General features: G+C 46.1%; 1 protein-coding gene and 1 long non-coding RNA gene across 4 annotated transcripts in view; one reads left to right on the forward strand and one right to left on the reverse strand.

The window, feature by feature from the left end:
• Nucleotides 1-20117, forward strand: part of TENM4 (teneurin transmembrane protein 4) — a 2722049-nt gene that overhangs the window by 2663250 nt on the left and 38682 nt on the right. For all 3 annotated transcript variants that reach the window (XM_049099077.1, XM_049099079.1, XM_049099078.1), the window contains 4 exons: nt 896-916; nt 8960-9192; nt 13289-13443; nt 19015-19892. In XM_049099077.1, coding sequence (XP_048955034.1) covers nt 896-916; nt 8960-9192; nt 13289-13443; nt 19015-19892 — 1287 coding nt within the window. The remainder of the gene's footprint in view (nt 1-895; nt 917-8959; nt 9193-13288; nt 13444-19014; nt 19893-20117) is intronic.
• Nucleotides 15-19777, reverse strand: LOC112642108 (uncharacterized). Its single transcript, XR_003125057.2, has 3 exons — nt 19624-19777; nt 5502-5759; nt 15-146 (listed from the first exon to the last, which is right to left on the reverse strand). It is a non-coding gene; the product is annotated as an uncharacterized LOC112642108 (long non-coding RNA).

Genomic DNA, 20117 nt, shown 5'->3' on the forward strand with positions numbered 1-20117 from the left:
AATGAAGTAGATGAGAACCACCAATGGAATATTCTCTGCCTTTCTTCTCTATTTTATGAGTTTCATTGCCACAGGCATCTGTCAAGGAAGGAGGAGCCCGTAGGCCTGTGTGCCCCAGTCAGCTGCTCACGTTGTCTTCTTCTCTCCTGTAGAACAATGGAGAGAGCCATAGACTAAGGAGTTGGGCCACCTTGGCAGAGAAGCTGTACAACTTTGGGCAAGACACTTACCCTTCTCTGGGCCCCCATTTTCACATCTTCAAATAAGACATCCCATTTTCCCTCCCTCCCTCCCACATTAGAGGGGAGATCCTAGAAGACAAGAGGCAGGGAAGGGAGGAGTAAATGAAATTTGGAAAGAAAAACAAATTTATCAATGTGCTATCATCTTAATATATTTTCTCCTCGGCCTGTTTCCCTGTCCCCCACCCCCCTTGCTTCTAATTATGGTGTGTCTCCAATCCTGTATTCCATTATGAGGAAGATCACGGTGAGCTACGCAAATTTTGCATACCCTCTATAGGGCAGTGCGCACACCGACAGGGACACAGCAGCAAGCATGTGTCTGCACAGGGGTGGGAATTAGCTGTTGCAGCCTCTGCCTTAGCCCTGGTGGGAGCAGCAGCGTGTCAGCCACATCCTCTTCCCCTGAACTCAGCAGTAGTGGTGCAGGGGAAACCATGCCTCTTCTGTGATATGTAGCTGCTTGTAAGTGAGCTCACTGACAAGTAATATCCAATATAAAATAAATCAGTGTCATAGCTGCTAAGTCTTTATTTATTATAGTATTGTACAGTACCATTGCTGTCAAGTTTTCAGGCTGCTAATAATGCTTCTAACCCCGCTGCTAACACCTCATTCTTTCTTCTATTCCCTGCTCTCCTGTCTTCTGTCAGAAATAAAGATTTCAGACATAGGTAAGCCAACCAGTGGAGAATTTCCCGTCTCTCCTCTGCCTTGTTGCATGTTGTATGGTAAGCTGCACGTGTCAACTTCACATGGCTCAAAAGCAAATGAATCCTGTGCGATTGGAACTGATTGGAGGCAATCAGTTAACACGAGAGGAAGTCATTAATGATGGTGGGGGCGGGTGGCGAGAGTCTCAACTCCTTTCATCTCTAGCGGAGAGCAGCAGTTACTCTGGCAGTCTGTGAACACGACAGACTGAAATAATAGGGAAAACAATTTTAACCTTGGCATATAGTAATTTGAACACCAGTCTGCTTATCCTTGGAATAAATGAGGACATCGTCCTGTGTTGAGTGGCTTCAATGGTCACAATGGGAAGCCTTGAGAACATCTCGATCAGGCAAAGAAACTGGAAGAAGACAGGTTTCAGATTTGCACTTCTGTGGACATTCTGGGTGCCTTGGCTTTGGTAGCTGCGATGCCAGGTGACCCCACCAGAAAGTTTGCCAGCAAGGACAGAGTGGGGGAGGATTTTTCAGACCATATGGACCACCTAAAATCGTGGTCCTCAAATAGAAACTTTGTTGTGGGGCAGTTTTGTCCTGGAGGCTCACAGTGACACTACAGCAGGCAGAGTGGGCTGCGTCAGACTCACCAAGAGAAATGTCTGTCCATCAGCACCACCATCTTGGTGGCACTCATCTGACTCTTGGGTAACAGTCACTTTAGGGTCCCCCTGCCTCACACACATCTGGGTGACTTGACAATAGCTGGGGGCAGATGGAGCTGGGGCTGCTACAAAGGTGGCTTTCAGTTATCCACATGGGGCTCACGTCAAAGTGGTACATGGGGTAAGTGCTAAGTTGGGATAAAAGAAAGTCTTAGAATGGTGGAAAGAGACCCAAAATCCAGTAATGTTGATATCCATACCTATGTAACTAGATATAGTATTAATGTAACAATGATATATATTAATTTTCTTAAGACTTTATTTATTTGAGAGAGAGAGCAGGAGCAGTGGGGAGGAACAGAGGGAGAGGGAGAAGCAGACTCCCTGGATGAGCTTGGGCTCAATCTCAGGACCCCGGGATCATGACCGAAGCTGAAGTCAGATGCTTAACCAACTGAGCCACCCAAGTGCCGCTATCATATATATTATTTTAAAGTTATAATAATAATTAACATGGATAGAACCTCTAATGTGTGGCAGGGAGAGGGCTCGGTGATTTACATAGAATATAGTAGTTCATCCTCAAACCACCCTGTGAAGTAGGCGTTCATGCCACACCCAATTTACAGATGAGAAAGCTGGAGCTCCCCCATTGTGTGACCTTGAAAAAAATCACTTCATCTTTCTGAGCTTTCATTTCCGCCTTGAAGTTTACGAAGTCTTTTTTGGAGGCTCTTTTATGGGTTACAGAGGATATTTGTAAAGTATCGAGCATCATGCCAGGCAAAGAGGGGAACTGCAGACATGGTAATTATTATTATCATTATTATTATTATTATTATTATTATTATTATATTTATATTTATATGTATTATTACTATCATCATAACAATTATATGATGATGATAGTTATCTCCATTTTTCCCCCAGAAAAGTAATTGTGTCCTCTTAGAACCAAAGACATATGTCTTAAAGTAAATTAAATAGAAGTTGAGAACAAAAGAAAAAAGGAAGACACACATATGTGATTGTCAAACTAAACCATGAGCTTCCTGGCAGCCAGAATAAACAGAGAAATTTAATTACTCTCATGGTTTGCATTATCAGAAATGGGAAAATATGCTCACTTCTCCAAGGGGGAATATTGTTTTCCTGACACTGAAGTCTAAAAGAATTTTCAGTGAGCTTTGTATGGATGATACTAGACTATGAATCAGCACACCCCCCGAAGTTGGGTTTTAGAGAAAACACAGAAGTACATTTCCTATGTAGATCTTGGGTAAAAACCCAGCATTTCACATTAAAACCTTCAGTCAGTGTGGTAACTGCCTGGGATGCAGTTGGGCTACTGGGGCCCGAGCTGGGAAGAATCAGGAGACCAGGGTTCTTGTCCATCTTTGTCATACACTCGTCATGTGCCTCTGGGTTGGTCACCCAGCTTTTCCAGTTTGCAGTCTCATCATCTGTAAACTGTGAGAGTTGTGGGTTTGGCACCTTTTTTTTTTCTGATGTTTAGTGATCTTTTGATATATTCATGGCATGATTTCAAAGCCAGCTTCCTGCCCTCCCTCAATTTGTCACTTTCTCAGGTGCCGAACACTGCTTCTGAGGTAAACCAAAGTGGAAGGAAAAAAGGAATTTCTTTCTACCATTCTCCAGTTTTCTAAAGAAACTCAGGAGTGAAAAGACCCAGGTCCCAGCTGTAATTTTAATTGGCACCTGGATATCGGTAAATCCCTTCGTCTCTCAGGGCCTTTGTGTCCCCATTTGTAAATGTCAGAAGTGGATTAAAAAGTTCTAAAATTTTGTCCTCTGTGTCCATGAGCATTTGCTGTCTCAGCTGTTCCCAGGAGTGGCGGCCCGTATGTGTGTGCTCCCCAGGGCGATCTTGTCCACCTCTGCCCACCACGCAGGGCCTGCTCAGGACCCCTAATCCTTTGGGCATCTTCCTCGCCAGACCCTTTGCGGTAACGGGGATCCTCATTTCCTCCTAGACCTCTTCCCCAGGGTCGTGAAGGAACGCTTGAAGGCTGTTGTTCAGAAGTACGGCTGAACTCAGGTCTCCATCAATCCCAGCTCTCCACCAGAGAGCCCTTTGCTGCCCCAGAAAATAGGTTGGGCAGGACAATATTAAGTCTGACATGCTTTGGCTTTTCCATTATGCAGCAACAGAAATACTCTGAAGGTTTCTCCAGGTGACCAGCTGCCAGTTATTGGGCATTTTTATTTCTTAATGGAACGGGCACTATGCTCAGAGATTTATATTCTTTGTACGATTTCATCCTCAGAGTAGCCCTTTGAAGTGGTTGTGATTATCCCCATTTCTCAGATAAAGAAACTAAGGCTCAGAGTAATGAAGCCATTTGCCCCAGGTCACCTACCGAGTGGGCGGTATAGCTAGTATCCGAACTCCTGTCTTTGTGACTCTTCCCACTGGTTCTAAGAACCAGCACATCAAGTTCTCCCAGGACAGCCACCAGATGTCAAAAGACGCCCCTTTGTAGAGGTTACACTGAGACAAAGGGAGAATTCTCACGCAGAAGCAGGGAATACATTGCCTCGGGTGCCTGGACTCCCAGCTCCTACCAGGAAACTCCCCCACAGCATCCAGAAAGAGGGCAGAATGAGGCTCGATTTCAGCTCATGAATGTCAGGAATGATACCCTCATAGTCTCCAAGAGTGTACGTGGCTTCCAGAGGTGCCAAATTCCGTTTACAGAGGTAGAAAAGAATGTGGGTCCCTTGGTGGACTCTGGAAACAGAGCTGTGACCTTTCCCTGGTACTAGGAATTCAGAGCTGAATCCGACACAGTTGCTGCTGCAGAGCTGGGCCTGGGGTCCATCTCATGCAGGTATGGTTTTTTTAGAGTATTCTAAGGCCTTGCTACTCGAAGTACAAACAGGCAACACTGGCATCCTCTGAGAACTTGCTAGAGATACAGGCTCTCAGGCCACACCCCAGAACAGCTGAACTGGAATCTGCATTTTAACACCATCTCCAGGTGATTCATCTGCCCATTAAAATTTGAAGAGCACTGGTATAAGGCCTCAGTTTCTAATTCTGACTGTGCCTCAGTCACCTGGTGAGATCTTAAAGGTACAGATGCCCAGCCCCTTCAGATGTTGTCAATGAAGCTTTTCTTTTTTCTTTTCTTTTCTTTTTTTCTTTTCTTTTCTTTCTTTTCTTTTCTTTTCTTTTCTCAAGCTTTTCTGGTGAATCTGATATGTAGTCATGTTTGAGCACTATCACTGTAAGATCATTAGCATTAGTATTTCCTCTGTATGCTCCCAGGGAGGCAGATAGTCATTCACTCACTGATTCATAAATTCAGTAGACCTTTCTGGGACACTTACTCTATACTAGCCCAGAGCTAAGCAGCAAGGGCTCAAAGCTGGTCACTACTCTTGAAGAGTTCAAGATGTCATTGAAGAGACAACTAAACAGAAAAGCATCTTAAGGTACTACAGGTACTAAAAGTATGTTCTCCTGAGGATCTGGTGACACCACAAAGGAATTGGCCAGTTATCCGGTGGAGGAATGCAGGGCCTGGAAATCCAGAATGGCATTGCAGATGAGATGATGGAGCTGTATCTCAGGACATGATTGGGTGCTCCCTGGTGCATAAGGGCAGTGGCGCTTTCTAGGCCCTGAGAGGCAGTGTAGGGAAATAGGGAGAACACGGCCTTTAGGTCAAGAAGATTGGAGTTGGAAACTCACTCTGCCACTCAACAGTCTCTGGCCCTTGTCAGGTCACTTCACCTCTAGTAGACTCAGTTTTTCTGAAATGTATATTTCAGAAATATATATATATATATATATATATTTCACATATATACACATATATACACACACACACATATATATATATACACATATATATATGTATATGAAACCAACAATAAGCCCCTGCCCTACACAATACCTGTGAGGAATGTCAGGCTGCGCATATAAAATGCTAGGATGGTGTCTGGGGCAGGACAAGCACCCAGAGGTGGTAGCAGTGACAGTCATCTCTGCAAGCTCTCTTCCACTGAACGGTGGCCCTGCCCCCAGCAGAGGTCCAGATGCTGCTCCCTATACTGGTGACATGAGGAAGAAATGCATTGAAGACTGTCCAAGAGCTCTACCAACTGGAAAGGGCTGTTGAGATGTGTAAGTTCATTTGATCCTGATGACAAGCCTGTGGGCAAAGCAGAGCAGGAGCTTCATCAGCTGACAGCCGAGGGACCTACAGTTTAAGCGATTTAGGTGACCTGCTCAAATTAGAACCCACACCTTCTGATTTCAAAGCTAGCATCCTTTACCCTACACTTACCTGACCACCAGACCACAAATATGTCCTTGGGCACAAAAGTTGGGCCACAGCTCTTTCGAGACTCCCTGGACAATTCTGCCAGGGCCCCCCTCTTCTGGAATTTACTGAGCTGAGAAACTCTACATGAGTGGCACTCCTGTGGGTCAGTGCAGGAAGACATGAGCCAGAAATTCAGGGGGCTAATCTAAGTGGACAGGGCCCCCACTGTACTCCCTCAGGGACACATTTTCTGCCAAGGTGGATAGCACCAGTTTATCATGAGTGATGCACAAAGAAATGAAATGATCTCCCCCACCTCACAGCTGTCATCAGGAAAGCAGAGAGACCAAGGCTGCCCTGCATTGCAGAGTGGGATCTAAGGTCACTGCATTTTATTTAGCCAGCATCCGTGTCATCTAGGAAGATTAAATCTGTGCTGCATTCTAGGGGTAAGTCTCAGAGGACATTTCAAGATCAACAGGACATCTCTCCTGTTATCAATTTCCCCCAAAAGAGATGTAAAAGAAACACGAAGTAATTTAGATGAAAATGACATTTAAATAGCTCAAAATGGAGATGCCATCCATTTAAAGCAAGTGGCTACTGTGCACTAGAAGGCACCAAGTTGAACATTGGAAATACAAAAGTGAATAAAATCCCATCTCTCCCCTTCAAGTGTTGACTGCTGGATTTGGGAGACAGCCTCATAAATAAATAGCTGCAGCATTATGTGAAGTGTCCTGTAACCCAGTTATGAACAGATATGAATCTCCACGCACCGGGGTCAGTGAAGGTTTTGCCAGAAAAGGTACCATTGAGCTGACATGTGAATAATGAGTAAAATTTCAGCAGGCTGGAAAGGGAAGGGGACGGGACATTACACAGAACGGGGATGGCAGGTACAGAGAGGTGCAGAGATGTGGGGGGGACAAAGTGTCAGTACTGCTGGAGTGCAGGGCATCTGCAGGGACATGAGGCAGCTGCAGCGTGCAAAGGGCCCTGTGTGTTGCTAGGCTGGGGAGTCTAAACTTAGCCCAGAAGCCATGGGGAATCCTGGAAAGGAGGGCATTGGGGTGATGTGATGACATTTGGGTTAGAACAAGGAAGAATGGCCTGGGAAGAACCCATGCTGCAGGCAGAAAGACCTGCCTTTTATTTGAGAAGGATGAGGTGATGGGACAGTGGTGTTACGGCTTAGAGAGGAAGGACAGTTCGAGAAAATCATGTCACCTTAGTCTAAATCTGGGGAGAGAAAATAAAGGGAGGATATTTTGGGACTGGGAACCTGGCCCTGTTGAGAATCATCCAGTTCCCAAGACAATGCCCAAAGCAAGGGATGGTTATGATGACAGCTAGTTGGAGCCAGATTAAGTTTCAGAGACCTTGACACTGAATGAATGATAATGTTCCCATCTTCATATATAATTCAAAAAACACCAATCTGTAAAGTAAAATTTTGTTTTTCAAAAGGACCCAAAACCTACATGCCTGATAAACTGTAAAAGAGCTTCCTTCTAGACTTTTTCTGATTCTCTTACTTACGTCTGGGGGATTTGTACAGTGCCCCTCCTTTACTGATGCTCTAGGCTCTGCTTCATCTGCCCTCTGAATCCCCAGCACGGTTTGTATCCCACCATCTAGGCAAAATGGCCAGTGCCAGGCCATGCAACCTGAACAGAGGGAGAGACCCTTGAGACTTTGGCCACCAGTATTAAGATGCAGTGTGACGCCCAGGAGTGACCAGCCCATGCACAGGACCTGAAAACTAGCTTTCCAGGAGCTAGGAATCCGGCTTTAATTCAGCCTAGACTTGGAAGAAATTATAAAGCAGGACCACGTGATAGGAAAACTCAGGTTTAATTAGGGATACCTACTCTGTGGTCCTGTCTAACTGCAAAACAGACATAATGACTAGGATTTAAAATAACCGTTAACGATCATTGACTATCTGCTATGTGCCATACACTAAGCTAAATATTGTTCACCTAAGATTTTAGATAATTTTCTCAAGGTAGCTGTTAATACCCCATTTTGCAGATGATGAAACTTGAGGGTCAGAAGGCCAGGTAACTTGCCCAAGTTTCAGAACCTGGAAATGACAGAGCCAGACTTGGAAGCCAGACTGATCTGATTCCAAAACTTGTGCATTTTTCCTGCCATGTGCCCAGGGGCTGTGCCTTGTCTCCGCAACCCTCCGTATAGCTGTGGTCTGCCTTTATGTCCCTCTGTCAGCACAGCCTCGTTCTTATGACTGCTTTCTAGAAACCGAACAATCACCAGAACCACTCCCTTTGTTTTATTTATTTTTCCTTGGGCGTTGCTGCAGATTACAAACGAATCCTGCAAGTCATTATATCTGACTGTAGAAGGGAGACTCCTGGGCTCCCGATAATAACATGGGTCTGAGTCAACAGAAGACTGTATTGCCACCGACTGGGAGTCAGCTCTGGCCAGGGTCTTAGCCAGTCCTGAGGTGGGGGAGGCTGCTGTACAAACTTGCGAAAGAAGGGCTTGTGTTTTGAACTCTTGAAGTGTTTTTGTTTTGTTTTGTTTTGTTTTTTAAGATTTTATTTATTTATTTGAGAGAGAGAGAGTGCATGAGCTGGGGAGGGGCAGAGGGAGAAGCAGACTCCCCGCTGAGCAGGGAGCCCGATGTGGGGCTCTATTCCAGGACCCCAGGATCATGACCTGAGCCAAAGGCAGACACTTAACCGACTGAGCCGCCTAGGCGCCCCTTGAAGTGTTTTCTTAAAGGCAAGCCCTCTTGTGTTTCTGGCTTGGATTTACAGGCCATGGGTGGTAAGCCCCCCTGGTCATCCTTTTAAGCAAATGTGTGTTGAGTGCCTAATACAGACATGGTGCTGGGCAGGGCATCACAGTAACTGGCAAGAGCTTTTTGTATTAACAGTTAGTTCGGTAAAAGGGATAGTGAAGCCAACCACTAGGGTCAGAAAAATTGCAGAACCGTCACCCAAGAGAGAGATACCATCCCCATGTGATGTTTTGCTCAGATTCAAGTTATACCTCTGTGGTCACCTGATGGTAAGGAAGGAAGTCCTCACCACTGGTGTGTCTTTATTTCACAGTCACAGCCCAGCGCATAAATACTACCTGACCACGGACCCCATGAGCGGGGCTGTCTTCCTTTCAGACACCAACAGCCGGCGGGTCTTTAAGATCAAGTCCACCGTGGTGGTGAAGGACCTTGTCAAGAACTCCGAGGTGGTGGCGGGGACAGGTGACCAGTGCCTCCCCTTCGATGACACTCGCTGCGGGGACGGCGGCAAGGCCACCGAAGCCACACTTACCAACCCCAGAGGTAAGGCCCTGCTTTTTAAACACAATCAGTAACACTGCTTGGGGTCCTAATCATTTATTTCCCAGGAGTCAGGAAATTAGGCTTAGGATTGGAAAAAAAATTGTAAATCAGTCCCATGTGATAGCAAAATTCAGGCTTAAGACCTACCCCATTTTTGACAGAAATGCATGTTTATCCTTGTGAAAGCATTTTGGAAAATATCAAGAAGTCTAAAGAGAAAAGTTAAAATTGCCATGATTCCACCAGCTGGAAATATTCCCCGGTAGCAGTTCCCATCTTTTCTTCTAGTCTTTTTTCTATGTGTTGGTGTGCATGTGTTTGTGTGCTCACCAGAAATAGACAGATGAGGAGATGTTAAACTGTCTTAGAAACCTACTTTTAAAAAAAAAAAAAAAAAAAAAAGAAACCTACTTTTTTTTTTCCCTAACTGGTATATCATGACATTTTTCCATGTTATTAGTCTCCTCTGTACTCATTTTTTATGGCTGTATAGCATTCCATCAATCATTTATCAGTCCCCTACTGCTGGACATTCACGCTTTCTCTCATGTCACTGTTTTATAAAAACATTGCAGCATATCATCTTTGTAGATGTTCACAGGCCATAGGATGGGTAAACTGTAGGCTTCAGTTTTGAGTCCTTCAAAAAGTTAGACCTCTTAATACGCACAGTTACAGTTTTTCATTTGCTTATCCCACAAGTGTTCCCTGAGTGTGCGGTACACTATGGTTGCATAGACAGTTCAGTGTAGCAGAAGAAATAAGACTTGAACATGAATCACCAGTGTGGGAGAGAGGAAGAGGTACTCGCTGGGAAGCAAGGAGAACTGTGTGAGGGAATCAGAGGCAAAAGAGACCTCCATGCCTATGATACAGGGAATGCTGTTTGGAGGAGAAGTCATCATGATTGATGTTTATCAGCAAAGTGTCACTGTGTGCAGGCCATAAAGCTGGTGACCTATTGTGTCTAAACCTCAGCGCCCCCATCAAATGGGACATTAATACCTTCTATGTATTAACTTTGAGGGTCAAAGTTAATACATTTCATATACAATATCCCACAAAAATGTCATATATGATTGTATTAGTAAGTAGTGCCAGATTTCAGGGCCTCTCTGAAATCACAGACCCAGCTGTGTCCCTAGTGAATGGAATTAATGTCTGTGAAAGTGGTTGCTAAAATGCAGTTGGTATATGCACTTTCCAGTCAAAGCATAAACTCTAGTGAAATCAGGCAGCTCTGTATTCAAATTCAGACATTGCCGCCTAAGAGCCGTGTGAGTTTGGGCGAGTCGCTTAACCTGTTTCCTCGTCTGTGTAATAGAAATGTCCTGCACAGCTGTAGTCAGATTAAATATTATCAGGAGTGAAATGGTCAGTGGTTCCAGACACTTGATAAACATCTCATAAATAGTGATTTCTATTTTAATTGTTACATTACATTACGTTATCACACCATCTCATACATCGTGTCATAGCCTCTCTCCTACACACCGGCACTGGTCAGGTGGTAACTGTGGGGTTAAGTGTTGTGACTTCCACGGTCCTAACTAGGATTTCCTAACCCTGAGCAAGCAACCTCCAGAGGAAAGAGCGCCAGGCTTGCACTTGGGGGCCTTGCATTCTGATTTGGTCCTGCCGCTCCCCGGCAGCTCCCCTGCTCCTGTGGGTCTGTGTTCCCCGTGGTAAATGAGCAGACAGGGCCACGTGGATCCCCCGAGACCATGTTCAGTTACAACATTCTATTGTCTTGGAATTAAATGGTTTGTTTTGAAAATGTGATTCTCTCCAGGCCTTTCTCAGTGGCTCCACACACACGTGTGTTCTCCACCCTCCGCTCACACACGCAGATGCGCGCACGCAGGCACACAGATGTAGTGGCAGTGAAATTGCCCAAAAGCCTGTAATTAACCCAGAGAGAAATGACAAGGGTGCCACAATATGCAGACACTTCACAGCGGGGAGGAGCAAAGATGTCCATCTATTTAGCACAACAAAAGGAGAAAAACTGAAGTAATTAATCAGGGGGCAGATCACTTCTATTAGCCTGTGCAGCCAACTTTGTAAACAAGAAACCTGATTGTTGGCGGAGCACTCATCAGTCCTAGCAGATGGAAGAGAAAGACAGAGCATAACCAGGCAGACCAGAAAACTCCTGTCCTGGTCCTTAAAGAATGTGATTAATTTACATTCTAGGCAGGGACAGAAGAAAGGCTTCCCAGCCTGAAGGCTGCCTTGTTCTCTGTGTGAAATTACTCTCCAGCCCTGAGCTGCCTTGGGGGGGGGGGGGGACAGAACTACTGCTCCAGGGGGCCTTCATCACCCAGAGGCCCCTGGGTGTCTGAAACCACCCTGGGTCCTGGACATGTGGACCCCCAGAGCAAGGGCCTTCACAAAGCACTAGTCAAATTCTCCTAATTATAAGTCATGAATAATTATTGAGTCACTAATAATAGTTGCAGTCAGCTGTCATAGCTGTCATTATTCTCATTTCATTGATGAGGAAGCTAGACTTAGTGAAGTGACATGGCCAAGGTTATACAACTGGAAAGCTTTCTCTTGCAAGTCTCTCTACCTCTGTGAAGCTTTTCTCGACCCCTTCTTTCATTTTGATGCCCAGAGGAGACAGAACAGAACTGACCAGAATCTCCTTATGTCATCATGTCACTCCCTGGGCACTCCACGTGGCCCTGACTCCCTCTCTCCCTCCCCATCTAGACTGTGTGCTCCTAGGGGGAGGCACATCTCCTTTGTCTCTCAGCCCCAGCACCCCTAAGCAGTTCTCAGTTTGGTTGGGCTATGTTTAACTCTTGGGATGGAAATTTGGAGTGTAAATCAGTATCACCCACGATAAAACATACCTTGGTCCCAGTCCCAGCCACCCCTAGAATTAGTATTTCCAGGAGTGAGGCCAAGCAGGTATGTGTTGGCAAAAATTAAAATTCTTAAAAAAAAATTTTCTGGCAATTCTGATACACATCACTGGTTAAGAAGCATTGATTCATTACACTGCTTCTCAAACTTTGTTTTATGTGTTATCACCCAAGGTGCTTGTCAAAAATACACTTAGATATGCAAGCTCCACCTGGGGCTCTCTGAACCAGCTACCTGTGGGGTGCATAATAGAAAACACATCCAGGAGTGAGAAGCACAAATTTAGAACAATCCCTTCATTTAAGAGCTGAGAATACTAATGCAAAGATACCCAGTGACTTGCCCAAAGTCATGCAGTTGGTCATGGAGAAAATGAATGGTGAATTCAGGCTGCTATCTTCCACATGCCTTTTGTTAGGCATTTATTTCACACATCCAAAGGTTTCGTGTGTAGGCTCTATATATGTATAATAACTGATGAAAATAAAACAATAACAGAATAGAAAAACATGAAGGATGATTATCTTGGAAGAAAAGAAAACTTGTTACCAAAAAGAGGATTTGGTTATTATAATTACAAGGCTTCATTAGTAGGTTAACTTAAATAATTCACGGTTTTGACATTGAAAAAGATTCTCCACTGCTACCTCTAGTGTGTGACAAAACCCCAGAAGCATGAGTCTAGTTTCGGTAGCTAACTAAGCTGATAGGTAAAAAAATCTCCAGAGGCAGTAAGGTAGAAAGACCAGAGCCCAGGAGAATCAGAAGACTCCAGTTCTAATCCCTGCTCTAAACAAGTCACCCTATGCCCCTGGGCATCTGTCTTCAGGCCTTTAGAAGCGAATGAATCAGGGCACCCTCAGTGGTTGAGCATCTGTCTTCAGCTCAGGTCACCATCCCAGGGTCCTGGGGCTGAGTCCCCCGTCGGGCTCCCTGCGTGGAGCCTGCTACTCCCTCTGCCTGTGTCTCTGCCTCTCTCTCTCTCTCTCTCTCTCTCTCTCTCTCTCTCTCTCTCTGTGTGTGTGTGTGTGTGTGTGTGTGTGTGTCTCATGAATAAATAAATAAAATCTTTTTTAAAAAAATAGAAGGGGAATGAATCCTGTAGGGAGGATGTCATCAAATCACAGAGGGGAGGTTCACCATCACCCTGCAAGGCTCCAGGAGCACATAGGTTGTCAACCACCTCTAGCATTGATTTCCTGTTTCGGCTTCTCTTTCCCAGGCATCACGGTGGACAAATCTGGGCTGATTTACTTCGTGGACGGCACCATGATCAGACGCATCGATCAGAATGGAGTCATCTCCACCCTGCTGGGCTCCAATGACCTTACTTCAGCCCGGCCCCTCAGCTGTGACTCTGTCATGGATATTTCTCAGGTAAAGAGAAAGCTTGGCCCTCTAGAGCTCTGGGTCTGCACCCTCATCCTCTCACAGGGCATCTATCCCTCCCGCAAGTCCAATATCTTTATACTGTGCTGGCCCTTTAAAGCATACTCCTGGCACTGGGCCTGGGGAAACCACTTAAGAGTGTCATAGCTCAGTGCTCTGGGACTTCACCATCAGGGGTGACAGGTAGGTGAGAGAGGGACCTCAGGGGACAGGGAAGAAATCTGCCCAGGGAAGTTTCAAAGGCAGCAGAGATTCACATGCTGTGAATTTAAACCCATAGCTGCCTGTGAATTTCCTCTTTGGAAACACTTATGGGTCCTTGCACATTGTCTTTTCTCTTTCTATATGGTCGACTACACGAGGACCAGGAATTCTGTTCATCTTTTCCTCTGCTGTAACCAGGGTGCCTGCTAAACAGTAGGCATATAACCCATAGTTGGTGATGGACTGAGTCCTAGCTTTGCCACTCACTAGCTAAGGAACTTCAGACAAGTTCCTGAAGTCCTTTGAACCTCTCTTTTTATATCTTTAAAATGGAAATAACTGACTTCAGCTTGGCAGGACTGAAGGTTACTTAGAGGTTGCTGGTTGGCAAGGACAAACAGAGACATCTCACACGAAGGGAGCAGCATATGCAAAGGTGCAAAGAAATTAATGGGCCTGGTACGTTCAAGGACCATCGGAAGATTGAATGCAGGAGCAGAGGGTTCTTGGAATAAAGAAGCAGGAGTTGAAGCTGGAAGCATGATTTGGGGCCAGTTAGGGAGGGACTTTCCCATGCCATGCCAAAGAGTCTGGACCTTAGCAGTGAACACCAGGAATCCAGTGTAGACCCAGTGACTGGCCATTCAACATGTCCCTAGTCTGTCCCACAACGTCTTGGCAAGGGAAATGTCCTTTATTGCTAGATGCTTTGGGTAGAGCCTGGCAGAGCTGAATCAGTGAATATCCTTCTTGGCAACATTAGCAAAACCAAGGAAAAGGGAAGGCATGAGTTACATTAAATTGCAGAGTAGTGTCAGCAATAACCTCACTTAGCTTTTGAAACCCCTCACTTGTAGGGGAGCCTGCAAGAGGCCCTTTGCCACCAACTGCTGACCTGCTTGCTCCCTGTACTCAGCGGGCAGCAGAGGCTGGGAGGCCTCACTGGTCAGGCCTGCCTGTTAGCAGCATGGTCATGGGGCGCCATCCCCAGAGCCCCATGGCTGCCGCTGGTGGTCCCAGCACCCGCCTCACACCCCTTGCAGTTGCTGGTGCAGTTTTCCTCTGCACCAACTAACGTGATTGTTACGCTCCCAAATGGAATCTGTTCTCTGCCACTCGTCTTCCCAATTTGGCAGGCTTCCCCTTGCTGGCTCGAGAATTTCCCTCTCCAGTCTGTGAGCAAGCTTGAATTACCCGTCAGGAAGCTGCCATGCCTGAGGATGTGCATGCGAGTATTTTTGATTCTCAAAATGAGCCCTGCACCAGCCAGCACAGGGCGCTGAAAATTTTCAACCCACACGTTGGAAAGCTGTTTAGCTTTAGTTAGTGTTGCCAAGCAGCCAGATCAAAGTCTTGGAGGGACAGCTGGCATATAGTGAAGTGGGGGGGAAAAACCCACCCTTAGCTGCAGAAATCCTGGACTACAGTCCCTTTGCCCCTGGTCCTTACTACCCTCCTCTGAAACTAAGCATGGAATCATTTTTACCAAACTGTCCAGACACAGGCTTATATTTTTCCACACGCATGCGGGCGGGGGTCCTGGCTTTCATTCTGAGAGCTTCCTCTGTACAAACACTCAGAGCTTTTTTACTGCCCCATGGGGAGCAGGGAAGTAAGCCAGAGAGCCAAGAACACAGCTCAGAGGCAGGAATGCAAAGCAAGGAACTCAGACCATCTCCCCTGGGAGAAGATGAAGACCAGGCCTGAGGAGATACTAGAGGGAGGCATAGAGTAGAGAAGGAACAGATGATGTTGCAACCTAGTCCAAAGAGGGGATTAGTTCCTAGCTCAGCAGACTACAGAGTATAACTGTGCCCGGAGGGTTCAAAATGATTTCTTGAGAACTTATCACGTGCCAGGCACTGTTGGAAATGGGAATACAGAGATGGATACGACTCCACTTTTCTTATTTAGCTGTCAGGATAATCCCAAGAGATGATATTATCTACCCCATTTTACAGATAAGGAAACTGAGGCTTGGAGGAAAAAATGCGGTTATAAATGCAGAGCCCTTGCTAGGTGCCATCAGGAATGTGGAAAAGAATTTTGTAATGAAATCGTGTATATAAATTGCCTAGCACTGTACCTGGGAGCTAGTAGTAAGCTGTAAATATTCATTCCTCTTTACGATTTACAAAAGAAATGCTTTGTACAACGTCTTGTTTGATCCTCACAATCACTCTATGTAATATTTATCACCCCCATTTACATATGAGGAAAGAAGTTCAAAGTGTTTAAGTAACGCACACCTGTAGTAATTGTGGGACTGAGACAAGAAGCCAGCCACCCTGGCCTCAAATCTCTCGCTCGCTCTATGCCATTCATCAGTCACATTCATTCATCCACTTGGCAATTCATGTTTTGAGAATAACTCTGCAACAAGGCAGTCACCTCAGAGCACTTTGAGAAAGGCATCGAATATTCAGGAGGGCAGGGGAGAGGTTGCTCCGTCCCCTCTCAGGACCGCAGAACATGGGAGCCCGAGGGTCCACAGGAATTCTCAAGTCTCCTTCCTCCATTTTGGTGACAGGACATTAAGCCTTGGTGTGGCCGTCACTACCAGGAGGTGAAATCAGAGAAGCTCGTGTGCTTGGTCTGCTTCAGAACCATCACACGGGCTCTGTGACAGAGCCAGGACTGACTCCGAGACCACTGTTTCTTCTTTCCCAAGAGCCTTTGTGCAGCGCAGGAAGGAGGGAGAGAGCAGGACAGCACTTGCTCTTCCTTGCTTCCCCCCTCATCCCTCTCCCCCACCCCCCTCCCCACCCACCCATCAGGTAACCATCTTTTCATCATAATGACTGGCAGAAAGGTCTGAGCAAGCAGGTCCCCAAGGTGCCACAAGACCAGAAGGCATAAAATATTTAGCAGCTAGTGTTGACAAGAAATGGGTTTTAGGAAATTGAAAATTCCCCTGTCACTTTAGAGTAAACTGTTCTTGATGCAGCCAAGGGCTGCTGTGACGCTGAGCTCGAGCACACTGGGAAGTGTGAAGGAGCCGCTCTGGCTCTGGCCAGGGGCCCTGGCTCTGGCTCTGGCTCTGGCTCTGTGGGGGCCAAGGGGCCCAGGCTGGGAGTGAGGGAACAGGAAGAGCAGGAAACAGGGCCTGGGGATGGCCCAGAGCTGGAGGGTCAGGTGGAGGAGGCCACATCTCCATATATCTTATGGAGTATGTAATTTGCTGGGGTATCTTTTTATATTAGTAAACTACCACATGGACATTGTAGAAAAGGTAAAAAGTTAAAAATTACAAAGAAGAAAGTTAAAATTACCTCAGATCTGAGTATGGTTAACGTTTTGATGTATAACTCCCAAGCTTTTCATCTTCCCTCTATCTATAATTTATCTAATTTGTGGTTGCATTTTTCCCCTAATTGGGATCACACTGTGCTTACAATTCTGTAACCTGTTCTTTTCAACTAATACATAGCAAACATTTTCCCATCTCATTAATTATCCATCTATAACATCACTTTTAATCGGTACACAGAGTAGTCTACCTTATGGGCGAACTAAATAGTATCATTTATTTAGCCAGTTCTCTGTCGATAGGCGTCTGAGTTGGTTGCAGGGTTTTTTTTGTTTGTTTGTTTGTTTGTTTTTTTACCATTATTAAAAAATGGCTGTGATGTACACCCTTGTAGACAATGGTGTACAGGAGTAAATTCCTGGGAGAGAAACTTCTTATCTAAAGTCATATACTTGTTTAAATAAACCTGAAATTAGACAGAATGTCAAGGGCTTATAGGGGGCTCAGGAGCCTAAAGCAATGAGTCCCTAGGGGCAGGGTACACAAATCAGATGGAGGGGATGCATCCAGCCCAAGTACACTGTGGCTGGATGACCCCTTGGGGACACAGCTGGCAAATGGCTTCCCTTAGTGCCAGCACTTCCCAGTGTGCTGTGTCCAACAATCCAGCCTCCACATCCACCCACAAAACATCCTCACCTCAGACCCTGCCAGCAGCATCCCGGGTGTGCCCACCTGAAAGCTCACCATCATCCCTGCCAGCTTCCCAGCCTGGCTCATAGGAGGCTCAGGCATGGGCCCCAGGACCTCTGAACCCCTCATTCCCATTGCCACCTTCATTAATCTCTTCCAGGAGGACCTGTTCTCTGAGGTGCTACAAACCATCATCTAGAGCAGAGATTCATAAACCTCAGTGTGCACATGAGTCATCCAGAGATTTTGTTTAAATGTAGATTCAGATTCAGTAGGTTTGGTGAGGCCTGCCGTCCTGGGTTTCTTGCCAGCTCCCATGCGATGCCGTGCCACTGGGCCAACAATCACACTTGAAGGAGAAAGGATGCAATTGTAATTCCCAGTCCCACATTTGACTCACCCAGAAAGCTTTTGAAAACATGCCACTACCTGAGCCCCACACTCAGGAATCTGACTTAATTGTCCGGAGGTGGGATTTGTACACCAATACTTTCTAAAATCATCATAGGAGATTGGAATCTGTGGCCAGATTTGAGAATCACTGATCTGGAGCTGTCAGGGGCCATGGCTATTTTGTCTTTACATCCTCAGCACCTGATTATGTATTAATCCATGAACTCAGTAGGTTGAGATGCTGTCTTTCATACAGGTATCATATCAACAGTTCATGTAGATCTAGCACATCCAAACAATTCCTGTTCCAGTATCCAGGCTCCACCTGCCTCCCCCTCCCCGCTCCATCACATCAGCTGTCATTGTTTGTGTGGTTATTGTGGGTCAGGCACTACTGTCAGTCTTATTTTACAGAAGTGAATACTGAGGCACAGAAGGCAAAGTAACTTGCCAAAGGTCATAATGGTGGGGTTAGGTTAGGTTATTACTAGGCCTGTCTGGCTCCCAGGTCTATATCTTGTTTACTTTTTTTTTTGTTTCTTTGCTATTTTTTTTTTCTTTTTATTCCTTTCTTTGTGTTTTGTGAGTCTAATGGAGACCATCAGGTGTTTCAGTGACAGCTCTTGCATGGTTTCCCTCTGATTAGGGGGCTGGCATCCATTGTTTGTCTGTTTTTTTAAAGCAAGTTTTTTTTTTTTTTTAAAGATTTTTATTGATTCATGAAAAACGCAGAAAGAGAGGCAGAGACACAGGCAGAGGGAGAAGCAGACTCCATGCAGGGAGCCTGACGTGGGACTTGATCCTGGGACTCCAGGATCACGCCCTGGGCTGAAGGCAGCGCTAAATCACTGAGCCACCCGGGCTGCCCTGGCATCCATTGTTGATGACAGGCCACTGTGAGATCAGGCAGGAGAGTGTGTTAAAGGCACTGGGGACATTATCACGAGCTATACATGCTGGGGGAGGAATAGTGGTGGGCAGCTTGCCAGGCGACTGAGTATCAGTGTCTCTGTTGTCAGGTTCGCCTGGAGTGGCCCACAGACTTAGCCATCAACCCAATGGACAACTCCCTCTACGTCCTTGACAACAATGTGGTCCTGCAAATCTCTGAAAACCACCAGGTGCGCATTGTCGCTGGGAGACCCATGCACTGCCAGGTCCCCGGCATCGACCACTTCCTGCTGAGCAAGGTGGCCATCCATGCAACCCTGGAGTCAGCCACCGCCTTAGCTGTCTCACACAACGGGGTCCTATACATTGCTGAGACCGATGAGAAGAAGACCAACCGCATCAGACAGGTCACCACTAGTGGAGAGATCTCACTGGTTGCCGGGGCCCCCAGTGGCTGTGACTGTAAAAACGATGCCAACTGTGACTGTTTCTCTGGAGATGATGGCTATGCCAAGGATGCAAAGCTGAACACCCCATCTTCCTTGGCTGTGTGTGCTGATGGGGAGCTCTATGTTGCTGACCTGGGGAATATCCGAATTCGGTTTATCAGGAAGAACAAGCCCTTTCTCAACACCCAGAACATGTATGAGCTGTCCTCACCAATTGACCAGGAGCTCTACCTGTTTGACACCAGTGGAAAGCATCTGTACACCCAAAGTCTACCCACAGGAGATTACCTGTACAACTTCACCTACACTGGGGACGGCGACGTCACACTCATCACAGACAACAATGGCAACATGGTGAATGTCCGCCGAGACTCGACCGGGATGCCCCTCTGGCTGGTGGTCCCCGATGGCCAGGTGTACTGGGTGACTATGGGCACCAACAGCGCACTCAAGAGTGTGACCACACAAGGCCATGAGTTGGCCATGATGACATACCATGGTAATTCTGGCCTTCTGGCAACCAAGAGCAATGAAAATGGATGGACAACATTTTATGAGTAAGTATCACAAGGGTATTTGATGATTTTATTTCATGAGATATATTGTACGATTAGAGCTGAGTTGATGGAGTGGTAATTTGGGGATATATTTCATTTTGGCTCAGAATTTGAGATGCAAACCATTACCTACAATGTGTTCTGCATGTTCATATTACAGCCGATTGCTCCTAGGAAGAAATGTGATGTAGTGGAAAAGGCATGAATTTTGGCATTAGGAGACTT

Source organism: Canis lupus, chromosome 21, assembly GCF_003254725.2.
Source record: "Canis lupus dingo isolate Sandy chromosome 21, ASM325472v2, whole genome shotgun sequence".
NCBI classification, from domain to species: domain Eukaryota; kingdom Metazoa; phylum Chordata; class Mammalia; order Carnivora; family Canidae; genus Canis; species Canis lupus.